The 20,921-nt window shown below is 53.9% G+C and overlaps 5 protein-coding genes across 5 annotated transcripts; 2 read left to right on the top strand and 3 right to left on the bottom strand.

Annotated features, from left to right (window-relative positions):
- Positions 1 to 6,403: 6,403 nt before the first annotated feature.
- On the bottom strand, positions 6,404 to 6,685 carry CPAR01_10162 (uncharacterized protein; the record flags this gene model as incomplete). The annotated part of the gene is made up of 1 exon (XM_060494425.1): positions 6,404 to 6,685. The coding sequence occupies one exon, from the start codon at positions 6,683 to 6,685 to the stop codon at positions 6,404 to 6,406; it is 282 nt and encodes a 93-aa protein (XP_060346607.1).
- A 1,344-nt stretch (positions 6,686 to 8,029) lies between these two features.
- Positions 8,030 to 8,185, top strand: CPAR01_10161 (uncharacterized protein; the record flags this gene model as incomplete). The annotated part of the gene is made up of 1 exon (XM_060494424.1): positions 8,030 to 8,185. The coding sequence occupies one exon, from the start codon at positions 8,030 to 8,032 to the stop codon at positions 8,183 to 8,185; it is 156 nt and encodes a 51-aa protein (XP_060346606.1).
- A 1,492-nt stretch (positions 8,186 to 9,677) lies between these two features.
- On the top strand, positions 9,678 to 9,968 carry CPAR01_10160 (uncharacterized protein; the record flags this gene model as incomplete). Its single annotated transcript, XM_060494423.1, has 1 exon — positions 9,678 to 9,968. The coding sequence occupies one exon, from the start codon at positions 9,678 to 9,680 to the stop codon at positions 9,966 to 9,968; it is 291 nt and encodes a 96-aa protein (XP_060346605.1).
- A 1,025-nt stretch (positions 9,969 to 10,993) lies between these two features.
- Positions 10,994 to 11,959, bottom strand: CPAR01_10159 (uncharacterized protein; the record flags this gene model as incomplete). Its single annotated transcript, XM_060494422.1, has 1 exon — positions 10,994 to 11,959. The coding sequence occupies one exon, from the start codon at positions 11,957 to 11,959 to the stop codon at positions 10,994 to 10,996; it is 966 nt and encodes a 321-aa protein (XP_060346604.1).
- Positions 11,960 to 14,664: 2,705 nt separating this feature from the next.
- CPAR01_10158 (uncharacterized protein) lies at positions 14,665 to 15,197 on the bottom strand (the record flags this gene model as incomplete). Its single annotated transcript, XM_060494421.1, has 3 exons — positions 14,665 to 14,739; positions 14,819 to 14,953; positions 15,012 to 15,197. 3 exons carry the CDS (start codon positions 15,195 to 15,197, stop codon positions 14,665 to 14,667), a joined length of 396 nt encoding a protein of 131 aa, XP_060346603.1.
- Positions 15,198 to 20,921: the final 5,724 nt, after the last annotated feature.

Below are 20,921 nucleotides of genomic sequence, written 5' to 3'. Positions count from 1 at the left end.
GACCCTGTACTGGAACGATCAGTCTAGCTATTAAGACGCCCCTGTGAACTGGAGGTTATACAAACGGGGACTCCAAAGATACAAAGCCATGGCACGGGCAGCCTCGGGCCATACGGCACGCATGTCAAGAAACGCCATCTGTTGTTATAGTCTATAGTACACCTTGATATACCAGCGACTTTCCGAGTTGAAACGCCGTCACCGCAGCCAGACGAGTCGAAACGCGATGACCCGCACGTCAAAGTGATGACAGTAATTGACATCAAAAGAAGACTGAAAGCCAAGCTTTGAGCCTCAACAGATCTTTCATGCCAACAGGGGCCCTTGCCCCCGGCGACATCTTACTATATCGTCACAGAGGATGCTATTCTTGCGTCCGGACGAGCCAGCCTCCGGCTTCTGTCCCCCGCAACGGAAGAGCCCACTCGGGGGGTTGACAGGTGTCTGGCGCGGATACTGTTTGAGATGCCTCATGGGCCAGGGGCCAGCCTCACAAGGCTACCTTGAAGGTTAGGAGCATATCATGCATCTTGGCCACCACAAACCGCATGGGAAGGCGAAAAAGATGCATCGTCTGACGCCTCAACCGTGCTTGGCTCATCCCACTTCCCTTGAAGGATCGAGGCGATGCGCATGAGGCCCGGCTGTCAGATCGTGGATAAGCTGAACAACTTGAGACCGTGGAGGACTAAGCGATGCCCAGCAACTCGCCTATGAAGATGGGATGCCACGCGTTCAACCTGCTTGACAAGCGGTGGCGGTAAGCTTGTGTCAAGTCTGACTTAGGATACAGACGAAACTTGACGGACTGATGGCAGGTAGTTGACAAGCGAACGATGGGTCACAGGAAAGCAATGCATGATACGGCAGCAACTTCGAAGCCACACTTGACGACTCGCTTGCAATTTGACTATGACCCAGCTGCTCATCGCTCGCACTTTGCGAGAAGCCAGCCGCCCCTCCCAAGGACACACGATCCTGTGAAGTGGGTAGACTTTGTTTCTCACCGCCTAAACTCCCTTGACGGCTGTCCCGGCTCGCAGCATGTATGATTTGCCGGACGCATGTCGATGTGAAAGGTCCTATGGTCATCCGGTTTAGGGTTCGGGGGATTTACGCACTCTATCGACGATCTTTCAACCAGGAGATTCTCGAAACACGTTGCCAAACTGCAAATCCCCGGTACTCAGGGTCTTCTTGCTCTCCCGCTTTCCCAATACCCTGGCTGGTTATCTCTCCCTTTACCTCACGGAAGCTTCGTTTCCGTGAAGCTCCCTGCATCATGATTGATGAACCCAAGCGCCTGTGCGGAGCTGTCGTCCCTTGGGAGGAGTCTTCCTGGAGCCTCGATGGACACCCTCCACTTCTCTAACCACCCCCTGGTTGAGGATATTCTCATTTTTGGTACCGCAGTATCCGTACCACACTGGGAGAACGGAACGCTCACAAAAGACGGTCTGGCAAGACCCATGCCCTTTCGGAGTCAGCCATGAGCGTAATGGGATACCCCAGCTTTGCGCCAAAAGCCCGGGGACTCTCCAAGTTGGGACGAAAGAAGAGAGTCGGAGACAGACAAGGGGAGGGGAAAAGGGCCAAGCCAGACCATGAGACCAGACGGCGGCCATGCGTGCGTCACACTCGAGTCGTGAGACTTCTCAAAAGGGACGAGCCTGGCGCACCGACGCCCGGCCGTGAATGCGAGAATAGGAAAGTCATGACCGATTGGAGGCCCAACGACGAAGCGGTACGGATACGTTACGGCATCTTCCGCCGACCTTGCGGTTCATGTCGTCTCTTCGTCGGCCGTGGTCTGCCCGACTTGCTGTCGTTCGTCCCGGCAAGGGGGGGGGGGGGTGGGCGGTGGCACCCGTGGGAGCCTCCGTCATCTTATTGAACCCGTCCTCTTCTTGCTTGCTCTGGCTGTTATCGTTTTTCCCTATTGAATCTACCAGTGCCAAGTGGTGCTGTCTTTCCCTTTTTCTGCCCTCCTCACCCCCACAGACACACACCCGGCAATGTGTTAGCGTCCGGCGATCCACGAGCTAGGAGGGGGAAGACAAGCAGCCCACGCCCCAAAGTTTCGTCGATCGGTTTCGCTCCCTGGGGTGTGTGTGATGTGATGTGATGTGCGCTCTCTAGGTATTGATTGCACTCGAGTCAATATTGAACAATGGAATTGTCCTGTCTCGGGGCTATATTCTCTTTCTGGTTGAGCGAACGCCGGAAAAGAAGAAAGGAAAGCAGGCAGAGATACGGAGGAGGGGGAAACGAAACGTGAAAAAAGAGTTTACGGGTGGGTTGGGTTGGTTGACAAAGCTGTTAGTAAACCACCGACATGAGAGACACTCGGGCGACGTTGGAAGCTGAAGCGAACACTGGACGACACACGGCACATCTCCACGGGTGCTCCCAGCGGTGCTGCTTGGTGATGATGATTTTACAAGGTGACTTTTGGTCGTGATGGTGGTCATGAAGCTCACAGAGTTCGCACCGGCGTCCGCGATCCCGCTTGTCAAGATTCAGAGTGAAGGCGACGTTGCCGCAAAACCCAGCCCAGCCCAGCTTCTTCTACGCACACCACACACGCCCCCCTAGCCTACCCACCCTATCTTACACTACCCTTCCCCTCTCAGTTCTCCCCCCAACCTCCCCAAGCCACCTGAAACGGGAGGGTTGTCACAGACGTGGACGAGGGTGTCTTTCTCTTCCCTGGGGGGGAAGCAATACGTATCTGTAGAGTTCCATCGCATCTGGGCTTTTTTCTACGACCACGGTTTGGATTGGATACCAAGGCCAACTTTGAGACGTTCTTTGCAATTGGCTCTAGTCTAGTCTGGTTATCCGTACATGATAGAGCCTTGTCTGCCTCGTGGTCATTGTAGCCGCAATAGCCGTCTCTTAATGCTATCCTTCGTCAAACCTACATGTATTATCCGTACCTGCCACGTTTTTCTCGAGATCTAGCTCCACGACTTTGACGTATCTTCCTCATTCTGTAACTTGAAAGTCAGAATGCGGAGCAGACGGAGTTACAGCGTAGGGGTTTCTAAGAGACCATGCGGGATGGCTAGACCATGGCCCCCGTGCCCAATTTCGGACTTCTCAAGTAACGATAATGGTAGCATTTGGGATGCGTACGTAAGGACGTTGGGCTGTCTGCGACGTTGACGATCACTAGCCCTTTGGAGTCTCGGATTCGGTATGCAGAGTCGGGCCGTGGTGGCTCTGCCGCCTTCTCTATCACTTTTTCTATTCCTACTACTAGTGACTTTCGTGAGGGAATTTCTCCAGGGACTGCCAAAGACACCGTGAATCCTTCGGCAGTTGGCTAGCCTGACAGTCAAATCGGCAGCGGGCAGCAATCCGCTGCCGTCTGTCTGTAATTCTGCGAAGAGATGGGGAGGGGAAGGGCCGAGAGGGGGAAGGGAAAAGGGTCCAGGCCGTCGGCAGCTGTTCGGAATAGGTGGTTGATCATGTTGATCAAGATGATCTTTGGGATCGCCCGGGGAGTTCTCCGTAGGGAGAGCAGCACAGAAGGGAAAGGGGAGATGAGGAGCCCGACAAAGCAAACCACGATGGGTTATTCGGGATGATTGCGGATAGTTGGGATGTCTTGGTTGATCTTGTCTTTGGCCCCATTGCAGGGATAGAGATTGGATGCTCGTTCGTCCTCATCCTCCCTTTCCAGGCTCTTTCAGACGTTCTCTGTCCGTTAAGACGGTCCCATCGTTTCGCGGACGGTTGCTTCTGCGATTGTCACTTCTTACTAGCGCAGTGGCGTCGCAGCGGAAAACGTTAGGTGTCATTCCCAGGAAATGCTGCCGTCCGAGCGGCGAGCAGACGAGATGGACGTCGCAGACGGCATCTAGCAATGAGGAAAATTGGAGGAACCCACAAGTCCAAGTTTGTGTCTTCTTTTTCTCTTCGCTTGGCGAGGCTCAAACACTGACGTCTCTAGTGTTGCGCTTTTGTATAGTGTAGAAATAAGCGAGGTAACCTAAAGCGCAACTACAACAACAGCCCAGCCTGTCCTTCATCTGACTGTTTCAGCAATGTGGCTTGCTGCCGGGAAGATGGTGGACGCTGGGGAAGGGGGGAGGGAGTGTCATCGCAGCATTGAGTTGGAATTCGCAATGGCAGACTGGCTCGTCCGTCTGAACCGGTCGTCATTCCTCTTACCGCTGGGCTCAAACTGACAGGCAGCGGCCTGCCAGCGGCCCAGGACTCTCTTTCTTCAGATTTTTGGCTCAGGTCTGGGCAGCAAGGCTGTACTTCGGCGTGTTGTGTGTTAGAGTGTAAGGTTGCTCATCGATCAGATGAAAGGCTTTGAAACACAACGTGTGGCCATCATCTTTCCCCCTCTGGCCTTTGCACACCGCACACCGGGGGAGTGGGAAAGAGATGAAGAAAGACGTGCGGTGTAGAATGTGGTGTGAGCGCCGCTGAAGACAAAGTTCAACGGGCCAATAGGTTGTCGACTAAGACGAAGGCGCTCACGTCTCGGTTGAGCGGTTGAGCCATCTCCAAAAGAAGGGATCCCCCGTCTAGCAAATTGCGTGAGCATCCAGCGTATACTCTACACTACCTTCACACACTCTGCGAACACCATGGTACGACTCTACCTTACGCAAGCAGCGCAGTGCTCGTGGGATGGGCGTGGCACATGGACAGAGTTTCTTGCCGTCCGTCGCCGGTACCATTCGGAGGGGACGCGCTAACCTGGTAGTCGACGGACTCCCCGTCGTGACGGGTTCGTTCTGGGAAACTTGGAGGACGAGCCAACCAAATTTCCCACCGCCGCGACACTGGGAACGGCGATGGGCTGGTTTAGCGGCGTAGCGTGCGATTTCCCAGGCATGAGTAGCATCGAACGCACGTTTACAGAAAGATAGGCCCCGGGGGTGAGTATGATGTGGGAAGGGTTGAAGGGTCGAAAGACTGGACTGGGGAGGGGCGGAGGGGACGCACGAGACTCCAATAAAGAAGAAGAGATCCCCGCCAAGAGAGGATATGAATCGTCTGAGGTCTGCAAAGCAAGGAATGCCGGTCCCTGGTCGTGCAAGTCTGCGTGCGAGTGCCGACCAAGGCTCTCCCAGCCCCAGCCCGGTCAAGAAGCATGCCGGATCCTGAGTCGTCGGCTCTGCAGGAACAGGCTCAGCTGGAGCCCGTGATCGGCACGCATTCCCCTGCTCGGAAGCCCTGCAAGGGTTCTGCTTGTTTGACTTCGACTTTTTGATATTGAGACGGAGCTGGGACCGGTTAGACGGGGTGGACATGGTGAGTGGCCGAACCCCCCCCCCCCCTAATCCCCATCCCAAGTTCTAGCTAGTCAACTGCCCAGTAGTTGTAATCCTCGCTTTCTCGGGCGGTCAGTCAGCGAGAACCTGCGCTCTTCCCTTCGCCGGTTGAGACGGTGGCAGTGGGAAAGCCTAGAGAGCATGTCAAATGCAACATGAGATGCAACAGCTGGCGAACGCCTCTCTATATCGTCGATTACTACGTTATCCCACACCACGCGCGACACGATCAAAATCCAGTATTGAAGATACGCTGGACGGGGCGATGACCTGTACCGGATCGCCGGTCCCCAGAGCGAGATTTGCTAATAACCCGACATTCATGCCCAAAGGGATCTGTCGCCTCTCACTGTGAGAGCCAGTGCTCAAGGCTCATGACGCCATGGGGCAGATCAGGCCATCGAGAGCTCTTGGCACTATCCGTCCTAGACTTTTCTCGTCTCTAGTGTCTCTTGTCTGTTTAGGCTCGTCCTTCCAGCCAGAAGCTTGAGGTCCTCGTTCGGCGCCGAACAGCCAAGAAGAGGAGGAACCAACGGCTAGCAAGTTGCGACGACCAAGAGAGAGCAATAGGAGCACGGATTCACTAGGGCCATCGCAGGCTTCCCGACGAACGTCAGCAAGGACAGGCCACCGCTGCCACTCTTCCCGGCGCGCCGGGCAGGGTAGGGGGCTCGGGAAGGTGGAGGGAGGGGCCCCAAACTATCGTTAGCCAAGATCGCTCCGCCAAAGGAGTGAAAGGTGTGCCCCCCCTCGTCCTTGGGTTTGACTTTCTGGCGTGCAGCGCTAGAAGGATTTTGGTCTGCGTCTAGCGTGAGGACAGAGTCATTAGTAACTAGCCGTGCTAACCTACCGGGCTCCGTACACTTATAATGCCTTATTAGAGACTAACCTTTCGACTCCAAGATTGCAGTGAAAGCGCAGGGAGGGGCAGAAAGGCAAGCACTGCCCTGTGGCTGACGACAGTGAGATGAACACTGAAAGCAATCACTCCACGAGTCCATGCTCTACGGAATATCCGTAGCGCGCGTATGTAGATTACTTCGTACATTACTCCGTACTGAGCTTCTTCATGGAGAGAACGGTTGCCGGCTCGCTCTACCCACAGTCTACGGAGTCCAGAGAGAGATAGTCATTGTCGTCGGCCCCTCCTCCCTGCGTCGGGCGAGTTCCTTTTGGCTCTGCATGCAAACCGGGCTCCCACGCCGTTTTCCTGTGGATTTTGTGCCTGGCGCTGCAGGCATCGTCCCTCTTCTGCGCTGCGAGATGGAATGGTGATCACCGTTTGCGGGTCGAATCCATCGTCTTCGCAACTGGGAAAGGGCTTGTCGAGGAAGACCGGTGTGGAAAGGGGGCATGAAAATTAACAATAACAACAACAGTACCGTCATCAAAGTAAGGGTCCATTCCCATGCGATGACCAAAACACCAGACAGCTCGCAAGGCACAGGTCGTAAACAACTAGAGTACATTTGGGGAAGGGTGCTACTCCGTACATCCGTGCCAGCGGCGCTTGAAAGCCTCATCTCGGAGCGCCAGTCGATCCACTCCGCGTCCGCCCGACTCCCGAGATTGGGCTTCCCATAGCAAGCCGGCTTCCTCGGGGTGTTTTTTGACAAGCTTGTCAAGCCATGTCTTAGACTCGTAAGTCAACAACCCCGCTCGAGGGGGGAAGAGTCCCCATTTTCTCCAACAGGATGCCAGCGAAGGAAAAGCTTGGTATTACATACGCACGTATTGACATGAGTACGATGAATTAAGGGTCCGGAGATCCATCCATCCATCAAAACAATGAGTGCCCATGATGGGCAGAAGATTGACTCGATGGGTAAAACACGGAATAATATAACATAATTGCAATTAAGAGCGCCTTGATCCTTTGCAAATCATATCAATAGAGTTCTACAGACCCTGGCTGATCAAAGGGGCCGCTCCAAATGAATAAAAGAGGGTAAAAACATTAACATTCATTATATTACGGAGTCACGAAGAAACAAAAAAGAAAAGGGGGGCGGAGAAACGACAGATCGATATTGACAAACAAAACACCTGGCCGAAAAGCTTCTTGTCAATATTGCAGCATGGCACTTGAGAGACTTTGACGTTGCAGGCCGAGTCAGGACGACACGAGAAGCTTAATGTGCCGCCGACATAACAGAGCACCTCTCAATCCTTTCTGCCCTGCCCGGCAAGAAAGAGACGAATGGCAGCAGAAAAAGTAGTTCGCGCCACCAGGCCAATAAAGCTGAGTCCCCCCAGCCGTTGATGCTACGCCATCGTCTCCCCTTTTTGGCGCCGTTGCACCGTTGGAGCCGCGATGGGAAAGTCGGCCACGTCGTAACAGGTCGTAAATGGACATTTTCCGACCGTGGCCCCGAGAATTTGTCCCCAAACTGCGTACTGTGATCTTCCCATCCCCGTCTCCCCGTGTGCCCTCGATGCTACCGTCGCAGTGTCCAAGAAAGCAAAGCCCCCTCCTGACCAGTTATAGTGGCCGACTTTTCTTGAACCCCCCCGGTTTAGAGTTGTAGGTCTTGTTTCTTCCCCCTGCCGTCTTCCACTCTCTATCGCAGCGCTGATCGGCGTTGGCTGCAGCAATCCTGACAGCGTTCCCTTTCCCCGACCCCTACCTTGCTTGCCCTTCCCTTCCCTTCCTCTTTACCCGGGGTTGGCCCGGCGCTGTCAAACCAGACTTTGCTCTTCTTTGGTTCACGCGGGTTCGGATAGTGTAGTGTATGTTACTCTGTCACTCTGTGTCCTTCGTATGTGTGTGTGTGCGTGTGTGGCCATCGGCGCTTCTGTGGTGCAAAAGAGTTTCGATCCTCCAACTCCCCGAGGCCCCCCCTCCCCGCCCACATCAGAGACCCCATAGACTCAGCCAGCGACGCTAGTCAGATCAACGAGAATCGGCCTCGATTTGTCTCGTCACTAACACCCTGTGCCTTTTTGGATAACGAAGCTGAACTGCTGAAGCCAAGAACCCACGTACTCCGTAAGGCCAGCGGGTCGGCCATTCCTTAACTCGGACTTTGAAGTCTCAGTTGCTCCGGTTCGGTGGCGCTAAACATTTGGGAAAAATAAATTCCCGAGCAGGGCCGCGTACGTTTTGTGAGGTTTAGTGATAGTCCACCAACAGGTGGAGGCTCCTTAATTCGACAAAGCTACAGAGCTACATCTCATGAGTTGAGACATTGTAATCTTAAAACCCTCACTATCATCGTCCTTCAACGAGATCCCCGAATCAGTCACCCGAAAAGAAATCATAGTGGCTCGGGAGGTAATAGGATGTACTTTGTATGTGTGTCTGCCGTGTGGTACATGTATGCACGCACATACCAACACCAGATATTCTTCAATGCCGTGCCGTGCGAAGCGAACACACAGACCGCAGCGTAGAAACAATGAAGTCAAGAAAAAGCCCACTCCGTGACGTGCACGAGACACTGTCGAGCCTATTATACATGGCTGACATAGCAGTGCAAGAGCCAACTCTCACCCCCAGTCAGGTGTCACATCACACACTTTCTCAATCTCACACTTCAGCCGCATTGCGGTTGCGGGAAGGGATGGGATCAGGAACGGAAAGGCAAAAAAAAGAAAGGATGGGATGTCAGCCAAGTCAGTCAGTCAGCCAGTCAGAGTCAGGGCCAACGCTCGGGCTGGGGTCTCCGGTTCGTTTCATCGGTCTGAACAATAAAAAAGATGTCGGGCAAGTCTCGTGTCAAGGAGCGATAAGGCGAAGGAGCGAAAGGCAAAATAGACTCTATAGGGACAAGCAGACAACTTGGAGTTACCTTGCTGAGCTTCGAAGGAAAGAGACGTAAGAGAGACAATGGTTGGCCGCATGACTTTCAGCACCCACGGCTATTTTGCCGTGGACAAAATCAATCTGGCCTCTTTGGACTCTGAAGAGAGATTTTGGGTTCCATCGGTCAACCATGTAGACGAGCAACGGCGAAAAGACCGGCCGAAACAAAATATGCAAAGGCAACACTGACCTCACTTCTCTTACACCTTACACAACAGAGTGAGAGAGAAACTGGTAGAGAGAGGCACATACCACCCTAACAAGAAAAATCAGGCGGTGGATTTTTTAAGCGTAAATCTTCTGACTGTCTCATCCCAAGAGCACCACCAACTCTCTGACACCTTTCTGCAGCGTCGATCATCTGCCTCTTTTTTTTTTTTTTTTTTTTTTTTTTTCCTTTCTCCGGGCTGGTCTTACTTGGTGTCAATCATTGCCGTCTTCCGCCCTACCGCCTCCTCTTTCGCCGCACTTCTCTCCGAGTCCCAACGTTCCCGCTCTGGAACTTGGGCTGTTCTTTGCCTTTTTCAATGAATGGGGACAGAGGAGTCACCTAGATTGCTAGATCCATGGAGGAAATGGGAAGCCTTCCCCCCTCCCCTCCTCTTCCACTCCCACCCTGGTGGAGTTTAACGGGTGTGCCTGTGTCATCAGCAGCTGCCATCTCACAGTGTTGCGATCGGCGGCTTTTCCGTCCGGTCTCAAGCCTCGAAGTCAACGTACCTAGTGAGGAATGGCTCATAGCAAACTATACTTTCATGTTTACGAGTGCCTGTGTCGGAGAAGCTATTCCGAATACGTGTGAGTCCGTGAGGAAACACAATAGCGGTAGTCAAAAGATTAGTGATATGTTAGTGATGGGGAGATGAATCGGACTGATCCGAGCTTTCCTACGTGCTCGGTCCAGGCTTGTTGTGTTGCAAGGGGATCAAGTTCGCCTCATTGCAACAGAACCCACAATGTAGAGCCCACACATGTTACGTCTTCGGACGAAAAGATGTGGCCAGAAAAGACTGACGAAACCACCAAGTCACTGTGCAAAGAGTACGGGAAACTCATGATGATGATCTTTCAATCCTCTCCTCTGTTCGATTCTGTGCGGCTTCTCCTTTCTATATACATTACCACATAATCGTACATTTTGATATAATCGTTCAAGAACCGGAATAATAATGGAAAGAGAAGTAGAAAAAACAACCCAAAACACTGCCAAGACAGGGAAATCCTCACAGGAATAACCTTGCCTCTCGACTTGCCTCCGAACCAGAGGACTAGTCACACACAATAAACGTCGTGCCACCTCCACACACGATCCACCCACCCCCCGTATACAATTCAAAACGCCTGTAAATGCCAAGTTTTCTCATTGCCTGGCTGGACTTCTTGTCCGTGACCAGTTTTGCCCCAGCCATGATTCACGCCTCTTGCTCCGGTAGTAAAAAGCAGACGAAAAGGAAAATAGAAGAAATAAGCCAACTTTAACACATGTCGAGAAGAAATAGATTTCCTCATCTGCCTTTGATTGACCCCGTCTTCCCCAATCCAGAGGACCGCCAATGGATGATGTTCTCCAATCCGTGGGGAACCCTCTTTTGTAGTTGTTGAACGCCGATGAAAAGACTTTGATTTGATGGTTTGGGGTTTTGTTTGTTTTGTTTGCTTTCGTCATTGCTGATTATGATGTTAAAATTCATGTCGTTTGATGTTGTTGCAGTTGCGGTAAAAGTGATAATGTTCTACCACGTGGTATCTTTCCCGTTGAAACCGGTCCGAACCCCCCTTCCCCTTTGCCGTTCCAGCTCTTTTGCGCGTTTGACGACTTCACCCCAGGATTTTTGTCGTATTGATCATGATAACAGTGAATAGAAATAACCGTTCAGATTATAATTGTCGATCAATTGCTGCAGGTGCTGCCGCTCTCAAAGTTGTGGCATCCGCGCTCGTGACGCTTCATGTTGCTGCGAACGCTGAAGGCCTTGCCGCAGCCGGCGTGCGGGCACTTGAAGGGCTTCTCGCCGGTGTGGGAGTGGCTGTGGATGCGCAGGGATGAAGGGCGGGAAAAGGCCTTGTTGCAAGTCTGGCAGATGTAGCGGTCCTGGCTCTGAGGGAAGGATGCCGCTGAGGAGGGGGAGATGTAGTGGTGATGTTGCCACGGGTTGGTACCGTTGGGTCCCATGCCGACGGGAACGGGGGCCATGGGCGGGAATTGTTGAGGAAGAGGGCGCTGGTAGTAGATGCCAGAGATCTGAGCCTGAGGAGGAGGGGTGTGCTGCATGGGAGGGTAGTAGGAAGCCGCAATGGGGTTGTGGGCGGGCATATAGGCAGGCGGGAAAGGCTGGGCCTGGGCGTATGAGCCTTGGACAGGCACTCTTGGGATCATGGGAGCCATGTGGCGGTGGGCTTCGGCTTCCAGAGGGGGCGTGGACTCATAGTAGTAGTTGCTCTGGGGCTGTGAGACGACGGAAAGCTGGCTGACGGATCTCGTTGAGGGAGAGTTGTAGCCGTCGAAGGAGGCGTCGGAGCTCATGGGAGGCGTGGGAGGAAGTCCGCCGCGGCCATAGTGAGAAGAGCTTGGTCTCGTCTCGGACTTTTGGGAGGATGCTATGCGGGAGGTCAGTGTTCTGTTGCTGTTGTCTGTTGCGCTGTCCATCCTATCCGTACCTTGCTGAGGAATCTGAGGGTGCGTCTCGGATGTGGGCGAGCCTTGGTCTGCGAGGCCAAGGAGATTTGAGATGGAGGGGAGAGAGCACTTTGATGTCTCGTCCATGGGAGGCGATGGGGGAGGTTGAGGCGGTTGGACGTATCCGTAGTGTGCGCTTTGCTGAGCAGCGTACGGGTTCGATATTAAAGCGCTCGCCATTGTTGCTGATTAAGAGTTTCGAAAAACTTTGGAGTGTGCTTGGTGCTAGTGGCGTGGTGTAGTTGATCCTTTTCTCCTTGTAGTTGGCTTCAGTCTTGTCGTCGATGAGTTGATGAAAGATGTGGTTGATGTGATGGTGATGGTGGTAGGTCGTTGAATATTAACACAACAGGTATTAGATGTAGAGTAGTGATTAGCCCCAAGTGCCAGCTGGATACTAGAGATTGATTTTGCTTCAGGAGTTATTCGAGATTCCAAGTCAATGAGGGGGAAGGGGAGGGTGGGTAGTTTAAGTATGAAATGGCCTGGTGAAAGAAGCTTGTTGGTGGGTGGATGGAGTAGAGGTGGCAGATGGGGGAGGCAGGTATATCAGATCTCCCGAAGCAGAGTGGAATGGGTGATCAAGCGTAAATCCACACGATGATCCCTGGACGATGAGATGCCACAATCGCCTGTCACAAATTGTGTGTGGGTCAGAGGCAGAGAGAGTGGGATAAGTCTTGGGACCGTTACGCCAGGCCTGGGACCAGACGAAAGGCGGCGACGACGGGGGTGTGTGATTCTGATGGTAGCGAAGCAAGGGTCAGTCCAAGGTCCTCGTCTTGGGTCATCTATGGGGTACGTACTACTTAGTCGTGCTGCGAGGTTTAACGACAAGGGGAGGAGGACGGGGTCATCGGTACTAGGTAGATGAGACCGGGGGCCGTGAAGAGGGAGGAGGGGAGGGGAGGGGAGGGGAGGAGGAAGAGGAAGACAACAGGTAGGAATTAGCAAGTAGCAGAGACAGGAAAGAGAGTGAGAGAAGCGCGAGCACGATGGCCTGTCTCTCGATGTATCTGTAGCCTGGCTATAGCGCCTCCTGGATATTGGGATGACGGGGCAAGGGTACGTGGACGGTTCTCTTACTTGGGGGTGCATCGGGGGATCCTGAGCGATGCTGGTTGTGTGCCTGAACCATAATCATAACAACAACGATCTCGAGTCTGGCGTGGGCGGAAAGAAAAGAGTCGTAGTGTATCCGTACTTCTACGCAGTACGGATACATGGGAGCAGTAGGTAATGGGTGTATCCGTGTTGCTGGCTGGCTGGCAGCAGTAGCCGGGATTGCGGGTGAGATCGAGGGCGACTGACCCCGTCTGGGATCAACGTCAATGGATCGCTGAGGTCAAACGGTCACTGGTTTATGCAACGGCAGGGTCTGTTGTCCAAGAGCGTACCCCAGCCGTGTGTCCTGGCTGTTCGTTAGGGCCCTGCTCTGAACGCCTCTTCCTCCTTCTCCCACACGGGAATGTACTGAGGGAGTCCCCTACATATCTTGGCCACACGCCCTCTTACTCTTCTCGTTCTCTCTCTCTGTCTCTCTGAACTCACAAACTCTCAAGCTGCCGGCACACCCTTGGCCACGCCTCCCCGGCTCCCCCCTTCCACGGCCGTGGTGCGTGGGCCGCTAGCCTAGCAAGGGCTGATCCGAATCCAGTGCTGTTATGCATGGTACCACTCGGGCCACCATTTCCTAATCTGGATCTTGCTCCCGTTCCGAGGATGGGGCAGTCTGGGATGCCTCACCCCTGTCCTGTCATGAAGGCTTGTGTGTTTGGGACGGAGGCCCGAGGGGTTGGTGTAGAAGGGAAGAAGGTCAAGAGCCACGACGGGAGAGAGAGAGGGAGAGAGAGATGTTCGTTATGGACCGTGGTGTTCGTGGACTGGGGTTGCCAGCCGTGGGCACGCACCACAGACACACACTGCTCCGCACACACGCACGCACTTGAGACGAGCAACGACTCTGTGCCTGACTGACGTCGGGGGGCGTGCGGCGTGTGACGCCCCAAGAGCTTCATCAGACCCTGCCAGCCCTGTGCTGCGACCGGATTGTCGAGGTGATCTTATGCCGTTCGTCGCTTCTGCCTCGAATGTGCAGATGCCAGAACGTCATCCCAAGGCTGCGAGACTTCAGAAAGAGGAGGGAGGGGGACACGGTGCTTCAACGTGCCGTGCTAGGTCCCATGTTCGGATGACTGGTGTCTTTGTTCCAGAATCGTCCTGAAGTGTTGGAATGGCAAGTTGCCCATGATGCAGATTGTCGGATCCAAACTTCGCTCAATCTGCCGACGACGCGAGATGATCCCAATCTTGTCTCAACGGCTCTTCCCAGCATAATGAGTTGTTTCTATGCTACTATGATGTTCGGCCTCGCATCCGTGGGGGGGCATACGAATACCTACACACAGGGGCCCGGAAGAACCCCTTCCCAGATCATGGGACATTAATTGCAACAATATTCCGGATTTGCTACAGGGTTGAGAGGCAGGAGTGGCAAGCATTCTGGCCGGATGTTGTTTTGATTGACGCTCATCACGTTGTTCTCAAGACAAGCTTAATGATAAAAAAGGGTTGACGGGCTGGGAAAACGGCCTGCTCTTGGCATCTCATGCGGAGTCATCGGGATGAAAAATAGAGAAACAGCTCCCAAGACGTTGCGTTGCGTTGCGTCAACTCATGTGAAGAGCCGGTTTGTGCAACGGCAACAGCCGGTCAACTCTGGACGATAGCTTTTTTTTGACAACTTCAGACAACTCTCAACTTTGTGTCGTGTGCGTTGCAACCTTCAGGCAGTTGCCGCTTGGCGATGCCGACACAACTAGTACTGAGTGCCAGAGTGGCATCCCAGAGTGGCATTCTGACCATTCACAATTTAACCACGAAAATCAGTGTGGTGAAGGATTGACCGTCCGCCAGGCTTTCGGGTCGGGCATCAGTCCGAAATGGAAATGGAGCAGAAACTGTTCAAAGTTGAGTTCAGCCCAGGCAAGTCGGCCCCAGAGATCCCATATGATCGCAATTCAACACAACTCAACGCACCACCAGATAGAGTTCGTCACTGCAGCCCGACTCGACTCGGGGGGGGGGGGGCGGTTGGCTTTGTGACACCCATGGAAAAGCCGCGAGCGAAGCTCTCCCGCAGTCGCCGCAAAGCTCCTGGTCTGGCGTCTGCCGCTAGGTTCGGCGTCGTCGACATCGCTTGCAGCGGCGGCCGTGCGAAAGGGTTACGCACGTCAAGTTTGAAGGTAGCTGTCAGCGACTCGTTAGCCTCCTCTATTGGGCCCTGCTTTGCTGCTTGTTGCTGTTGGGTTGGTGTGCTCTGACAGTATCTCTCCATCTTGTCCTTTCCCCCCATCTTGGTTGTGGGCTTTTTGCGAGGGGATCGGACGGCGGCGGCGTCAAAGAGACGGCACGGCATCGATAGGGGAATGGGGCATCAGGGGCGCCGGGATACTGTTTCTTGGAGGGGGAGGGGAAAGACTCCATATTGGCATGGCATGAGGGTGTGAGAAATGTGAGATGTGTGAAGGGGGTGTAAGAGGAGGGGGGGGCAGGGAAACAGACAGTCGGAAACAAAGGCTAATTTCAATATGATCTTCAGTTTAGCTCGGGCGCCAGGAAAGCCCCCCTCGCTTGCGCAGGGTGGCTTGAACCTTGCAAGGATAGGGTCACAGGGGAGGAAGAGAACAAGTCTGGTCTTTGGTGTCGGCTCTCTCTCTCCTACTGCCCTCTCTGCTCGGATTCTCGCTCTCTGAGTTTGAACGGCCCATGGATGTGCGCATGTGTGTTGTGTGGTCATCGTCTTGGCCTGGTGCTTGCTTTCCCTAAACATTTGATCCCACCCCGGGCCCCGGCCATGATGTCTCGCACATACCCTGTCCACTGCAAGGTGCCTCTGCCTCTCTCTGGCTCCTACGACCCTGGTTCATGAGGAAGGGGTCCGTGATCGACCTGGAGACGAGGGTCGAGAAAGATGGGAGGAAAAGGGTTTGGGAATGGGATGCAGACGGAACGGCAACGGAGTTCCTGGGAAAGGCCCGGGGTCAAGACTCAAGGGGGGTTGGGGAATCCCTTCCATGTGAGGGCCAAGGCATGAAGAAGGCCTCAAGTTCCGAGAGCTTCTCAGGCACAATTGTGCAACAGAATGGCTTCGGATGAAGCGGTGACTCGTCCGTTATTGCTTGCCAAAGACCAAATGACAGGCTCCGTCACGTCTTGTCCCGCCGATGTCGTCCCAAGTCTTCCGCCGTGACAGCTCCGGTCGCTCTGATGTTTTGCCACTGCTTTAATATGCTTATGGCAGCAAGTTTCCTCCCTCCTCATTCATGTGGTTGCATGGATACCAGTCTTTGGAAGTGAGTGGTTGTTGTTGATCAGAGAGTTTCGGAGTGGGTGTCTGTGTCTGTGTCTGCGTCTGCGACGACACTGATAGCATTTGCATTCCCGTTTGCATTTTGCATGTCTGCAACTCTGCATTTTGCCATGTGCGCTGCCCTGTGACAGAAGAGCCTCCCTGAGACTTGACGACAACTTGGCATGGCACTTGGAGAAACGACGACCACGTAATACCCTCCCCAGACCCCCGAGAGGCTTGAGGCTTGCTTGCCTTGGTACGCTTGCAAGGCTCGGGGAACGGGGAAACGGGCAAACGGGGGAACGTTGAGACAAAGTGCAGACTTCAGACTTCGCTTGAGAAAATGGCTGGCGACGGCGTCGTCTAGTGTCTCCGTGTCAAACTTCGCGAACGACTTTAGCGTCCTAGCACGTGAAGAAGCAGAGACAGAGAGAGAGAGACATGAACACCTTTGGTGCGTCTAGTATAGCTGAGAGCGAGAGTCTTAGTTGGAGCGTCCCCGCCGCCAGTGAAGACTTTCTCCCTCGGTCCACACTATGTTAGTAGACGTAGACGGGCCGTATGTGACGAGAGGACTTGTGAGGCTTGCGTGGCTTAGAGGAGGAACCGCCCGGCCGTTGCTTGCTTTTTCCCACCACCGGTGCCCATGGCCCATGTTCCTAGACGAAGCCATCACCAGAAACGAAATGGAATGGCTACCGCTATGCCGCGTGCTAACACCGAACAAGTTGTCTGTTCCGTCGCGAAGCACGCTAGACTCACACCAGAACCACCATGGAATCCTTTAGTGGTTGCCAACGCCTTGCTTGCGACTGGCACTTGCACATTGCTGGGCCGCTGGCCGACACAATGCAACGATGAGCCCGTCCACACACTCTATCGTAGTCCGTCCGCATCTGAGGGTATCAGTACTATGCTCAGTATGCTGAGCGATGCCTCTCTCTACGAATGAGAGTCTGCTCACTTCAACCCTGTTCTGCCCTGCTGGACCATGCTTGCGGATGAAAGTCCCGCTGCAGCGGGCGCGTTGTTGCTCACCGTTGTGGGATGACCCCCCAATCTCCATCTCCCATCGGTGTAACATCTCGTTCATTCGCCAATCGGCAGCAGCTGGTTGTCCCCCCCGCCGTGGGGAGAGAGAGGATCGCGATGTGCGAGAATCCAACATCACGATAGTCTCTTGGCCGTCCGTGGTAATGGTTAACCCCCCGAAGTTACGTGATTCACCTCAAGCTCGTGTGGCTGAGCAGCATCTCGGACCCTCGACTTGGGAAATGAACGCCAGACGATAAACTTTGAGAGCGACACGCAAAGATGGAAGCGGTTCGTAGATAGTTCGTGAGCCTTGCAGCGGCTGCAGATCGCCGGGAGGCCGGCCGCCCACGCCCACGTCCCTTGTACTCCGTTATTCCTTTATTTTCTTGATTAATCTTTTTATACTTTGGCTATGCTTGACGGCCATCTGCCAACGACTCAGCACCCGCCTGAAATCGTAAAACCTTGGAGAGGCCAATTTGTTTCGACGGAATTATTCTGCCCCCGTCACTCTCCAACTCTCACAACCCCAGCGTCAGATCCCGCTTCTCGTGTCCTTCGGTCAAGATCCTCACGACGGGCGAGCGACGATCTCTCCTCTGCCCTGCTCCCGTGGTCCCATGTCGTCGGAAAAGCACGAGAAGGACGTTCCCCATTCAAAAGACATGGGCCGCAAGTCCCGTGATCGGGCTTTGAACTGATCCAGGTCCTCGGGCTTTGAAGCTCTGCTAGCGCGAGCCTGGGCATCCTCTCAACCCCAGCATGTCCGTCCACCTCCTCCGCCGTATCCTGTCAAAACGGCAACTTCCTGGGATAAGTCAGATCTGTCTGCCTCTCTGTGCCTCTCTGTGCCTCTCTCTCCCTCCTGCTGCTCGTGTGGACAAGGTGTTCCGCGGGTGAGCGATAGGTCTAGCTACCTAGGCACGGCTAGCAAAAGGTAAGGTAGCAACAAGCTCCCTAGGCTTGCCTGAGCTTAGCTGGTGCCAAACGAAACGGCGTCCATCCAGATCGGGTGCAGCGCGTGGCGTCCGCCAGACCTTTCGTATCGACGTATCCCTTCACTTTGTCGTCGTCCGTCCCCCGCGCGCATGCAAAGCTGCTGCGTGTCGACCCTGCAGTATGGGGTACCCTACGGCGCGAAGCGGTCGTACTTCGGAGCCTCTTTTTTTCTGATTGTACCGGTATCGTCATATGGGAGCACACCCCATATAGCCCTCTTCTCGGATTCCCTAGACTGAGAGCGGCAGGCCGTACGATAGTATACGCAGCCAGCCCAGGTGAAGAGGGTGGGTGGCAGATGTACCCGTCCAACCGCTACCGCTGAATGGACGCCTATCCAAACCAAACACCGGGCTTTTTTTGTGTTTGCAATCCGGCTATTCGTATGTACTGATGGAACGTGGTAGGTAGATCGTCCATCCTTTAGGCTTTTCGAGACTTGAAGCCTGAAGACGGGGACTCGGACCACGGTACAGCTCGCCCCGATGTAACTTGTACGAGCGGTCATCATCCACGCCAGCAGATCTGTGAATGAGATCAACTGTGCCCCTCTAGGTAGGTAATTCGCCTTTAGACATTGGCCTCTAACAATGGGCCCGGGCCAATCTTGTCTTCCAGCTCTCACCTGTCACCGACCAATCTCCGGGAAGGGCTGGACCTTGGGCTGGGCTGGTTCCCCCTCGACCATCAACCCACCCCCCTTGTCCAAGACTACCTCTAACCGAAGGGCACTAACGCGGTGCCCGCGCGGCGATCGTCTTCGAGTGCCTCGGGTATTGTCCCAAAAACACTCTCTTGGTAAACCTTGGTCAGCAGCAGCGCAGGTTGAGCACGTTGTCTGCCGCGGCGCCGCTACCTCTGGCTGGGTACCGTCGTGCCGATCTCGAAGAAAAACCCACGCACCCGGACGGGAAGTTGATCCAACCATGACGGCCGATGATGTCGTTGCAGCCGGCACTGCGTCCTCCTGGGCAACCCCCGGTCGTGAGTCTTCAATTGCAACTTGCAAGATCATCCGGAGAATTCCAGGACAATGCGACGGTCGTGGATACATGAGGCGATTCTCACTCCATTGGGCGTATGTATTGTTGTCGATGTCGACGATGGGAGCCGCAGGACCTCCTTATCCATAATAGAGCATGGGGGTGTCTCCGCCTACATACATCACCGCCATGATTATTATTGTTGTTGTTGTTGTTGTTATCATCATCATCTTCATTATCTAGTATACGTACGCGTTCTCAAGTCTCATCCGCCAAATCAATGTTTGGGATACCAACCCCGCGAACACTTGGCTCCTGCGGAGGAAATGTCATCCGGATACCATCTGCTGTCAATCATCAATCAACTCTAAAGTCAAACAATGGCAGCTGCCTGTCTTGCAACTCATAATGTGCCATGTGCGCTGCTTGGCGCATACAAGATCGTCCCTGAAGCACGAGCGGTGTCACGGAACGGGCAGCCGACCGATGTGTGTGTTTTGGTACGGGTTGTGCTTCAGCCCTCAAGGACAATTCAATGCCGGTCGCGAATCCGATTCCTCGGCCCCTACCTGCTTTTTCATTGCCAATTGCAGATCATCCATCACCGACCCGCTCATTCACTAGGGGTGAGAAGGGTCAGTTTGTGCAGAAACGAACGGGCCAAGATGTACTGTGTATCCGTATGTTAGTATAAACTGATGGCTGGGAAGAGGCGAATGGCAGTAAGACAAGGCTCAATCCTGTTTGCGTCATGTTTCTTGATACTTTGCCCCCCATCACACACATATATCCGTATTCGAACATAAGAGCAATGAAGCACATCAACTCGCGCCGCAGTAGCTCCAGAGTCATTATGCAAAGTCTCACCAGTGATCACAAACACAAAAATTCCAGCCCTGCACCACATGGCCAACATGCTAATCACTCATGGCGGACACGAGCTGTAAAGACACTACGCAACTGCCGACCGCCTGGGCGTCGCGCACTATTCTAGTAGGTTTCGTCGTAGTAACACGCCGGCAGCCTCGTTTGCAGCAAAGCCACTCGGCACTTTTTTAACGACGACGAGGGCGGTAGCTTCCGAGGTGCTCGGAATCGGAGCAACTGTTCGCGAACATAAACCCTAGGTGCAGGACGCCGTCTCTATTACTACCACCTAAAGTCAAATCTGGTCCCTCGTATGAAGGTGTCTCGAAACTTTGATTTCGAGATACTAGCAAATCGTTGCCTACACTAACGTCCCAAGAGGCCCTGTGACCCTGTACTGGAAAGTGTAATAAGTATAATGGGATCGATGATGTCGCCCGCTTGAATTCCGCCGCCAGCGCGTGTCTGGGCCAATGAATCCCATGGCTGGTACCGGTGCAACGGGCGTGACCAGATCCTTCTCTGGCCTCTCTCCGCGGCAGGTTCCTTTCAAGAGCGGCAGGGACGCTGATTGGGATGGCGGGACCCAGACGTGGACGAGGGCGTCGAGAGGATCTGTCGATCAGCACAGGGGGGGCCATCCGCCCAAGCCCAACCCTTGGCTCTCATCCCATCAGCTTGCTTTTTGAGAACCGGTCCCAAAGTCTGTTGTGCTGGCTCCACTATCACCATCCATCTTCAAACTTTCTTAATCGCTCAACCAGAGTCGAGAGTTCCAAACGAGAGAATTATGACGGAAACGGCGTGAAGGAGAGAATGCCACTAGCTGAAGGGGAAATGAGGCTCAAACCTCAAACAAACATAGCAAGACATTTTGAAGACCACGAGAAATGTGTCTTCAATT

The sequence above is a fragment of the Colletotrichum paranaense genome (genome assembly GCF_030867605.1).
Source record: "Colletotrichum paranaense strain IMI 384185 chromosome Unknown Scaffold_8.1, whole genome shotgun sequence".
Classification (NCBI taxonomy): domain Eukaryota; kingdom Fungi; phylum Ascomycota; class Sordariomycetes; order Glomerellales; family Glomerellaceae; genus Colletotrichum; species Colletotrichum paranaense.
This window is presented reverse-complemented; position numbering and strand designations above follow the sequence as displayed.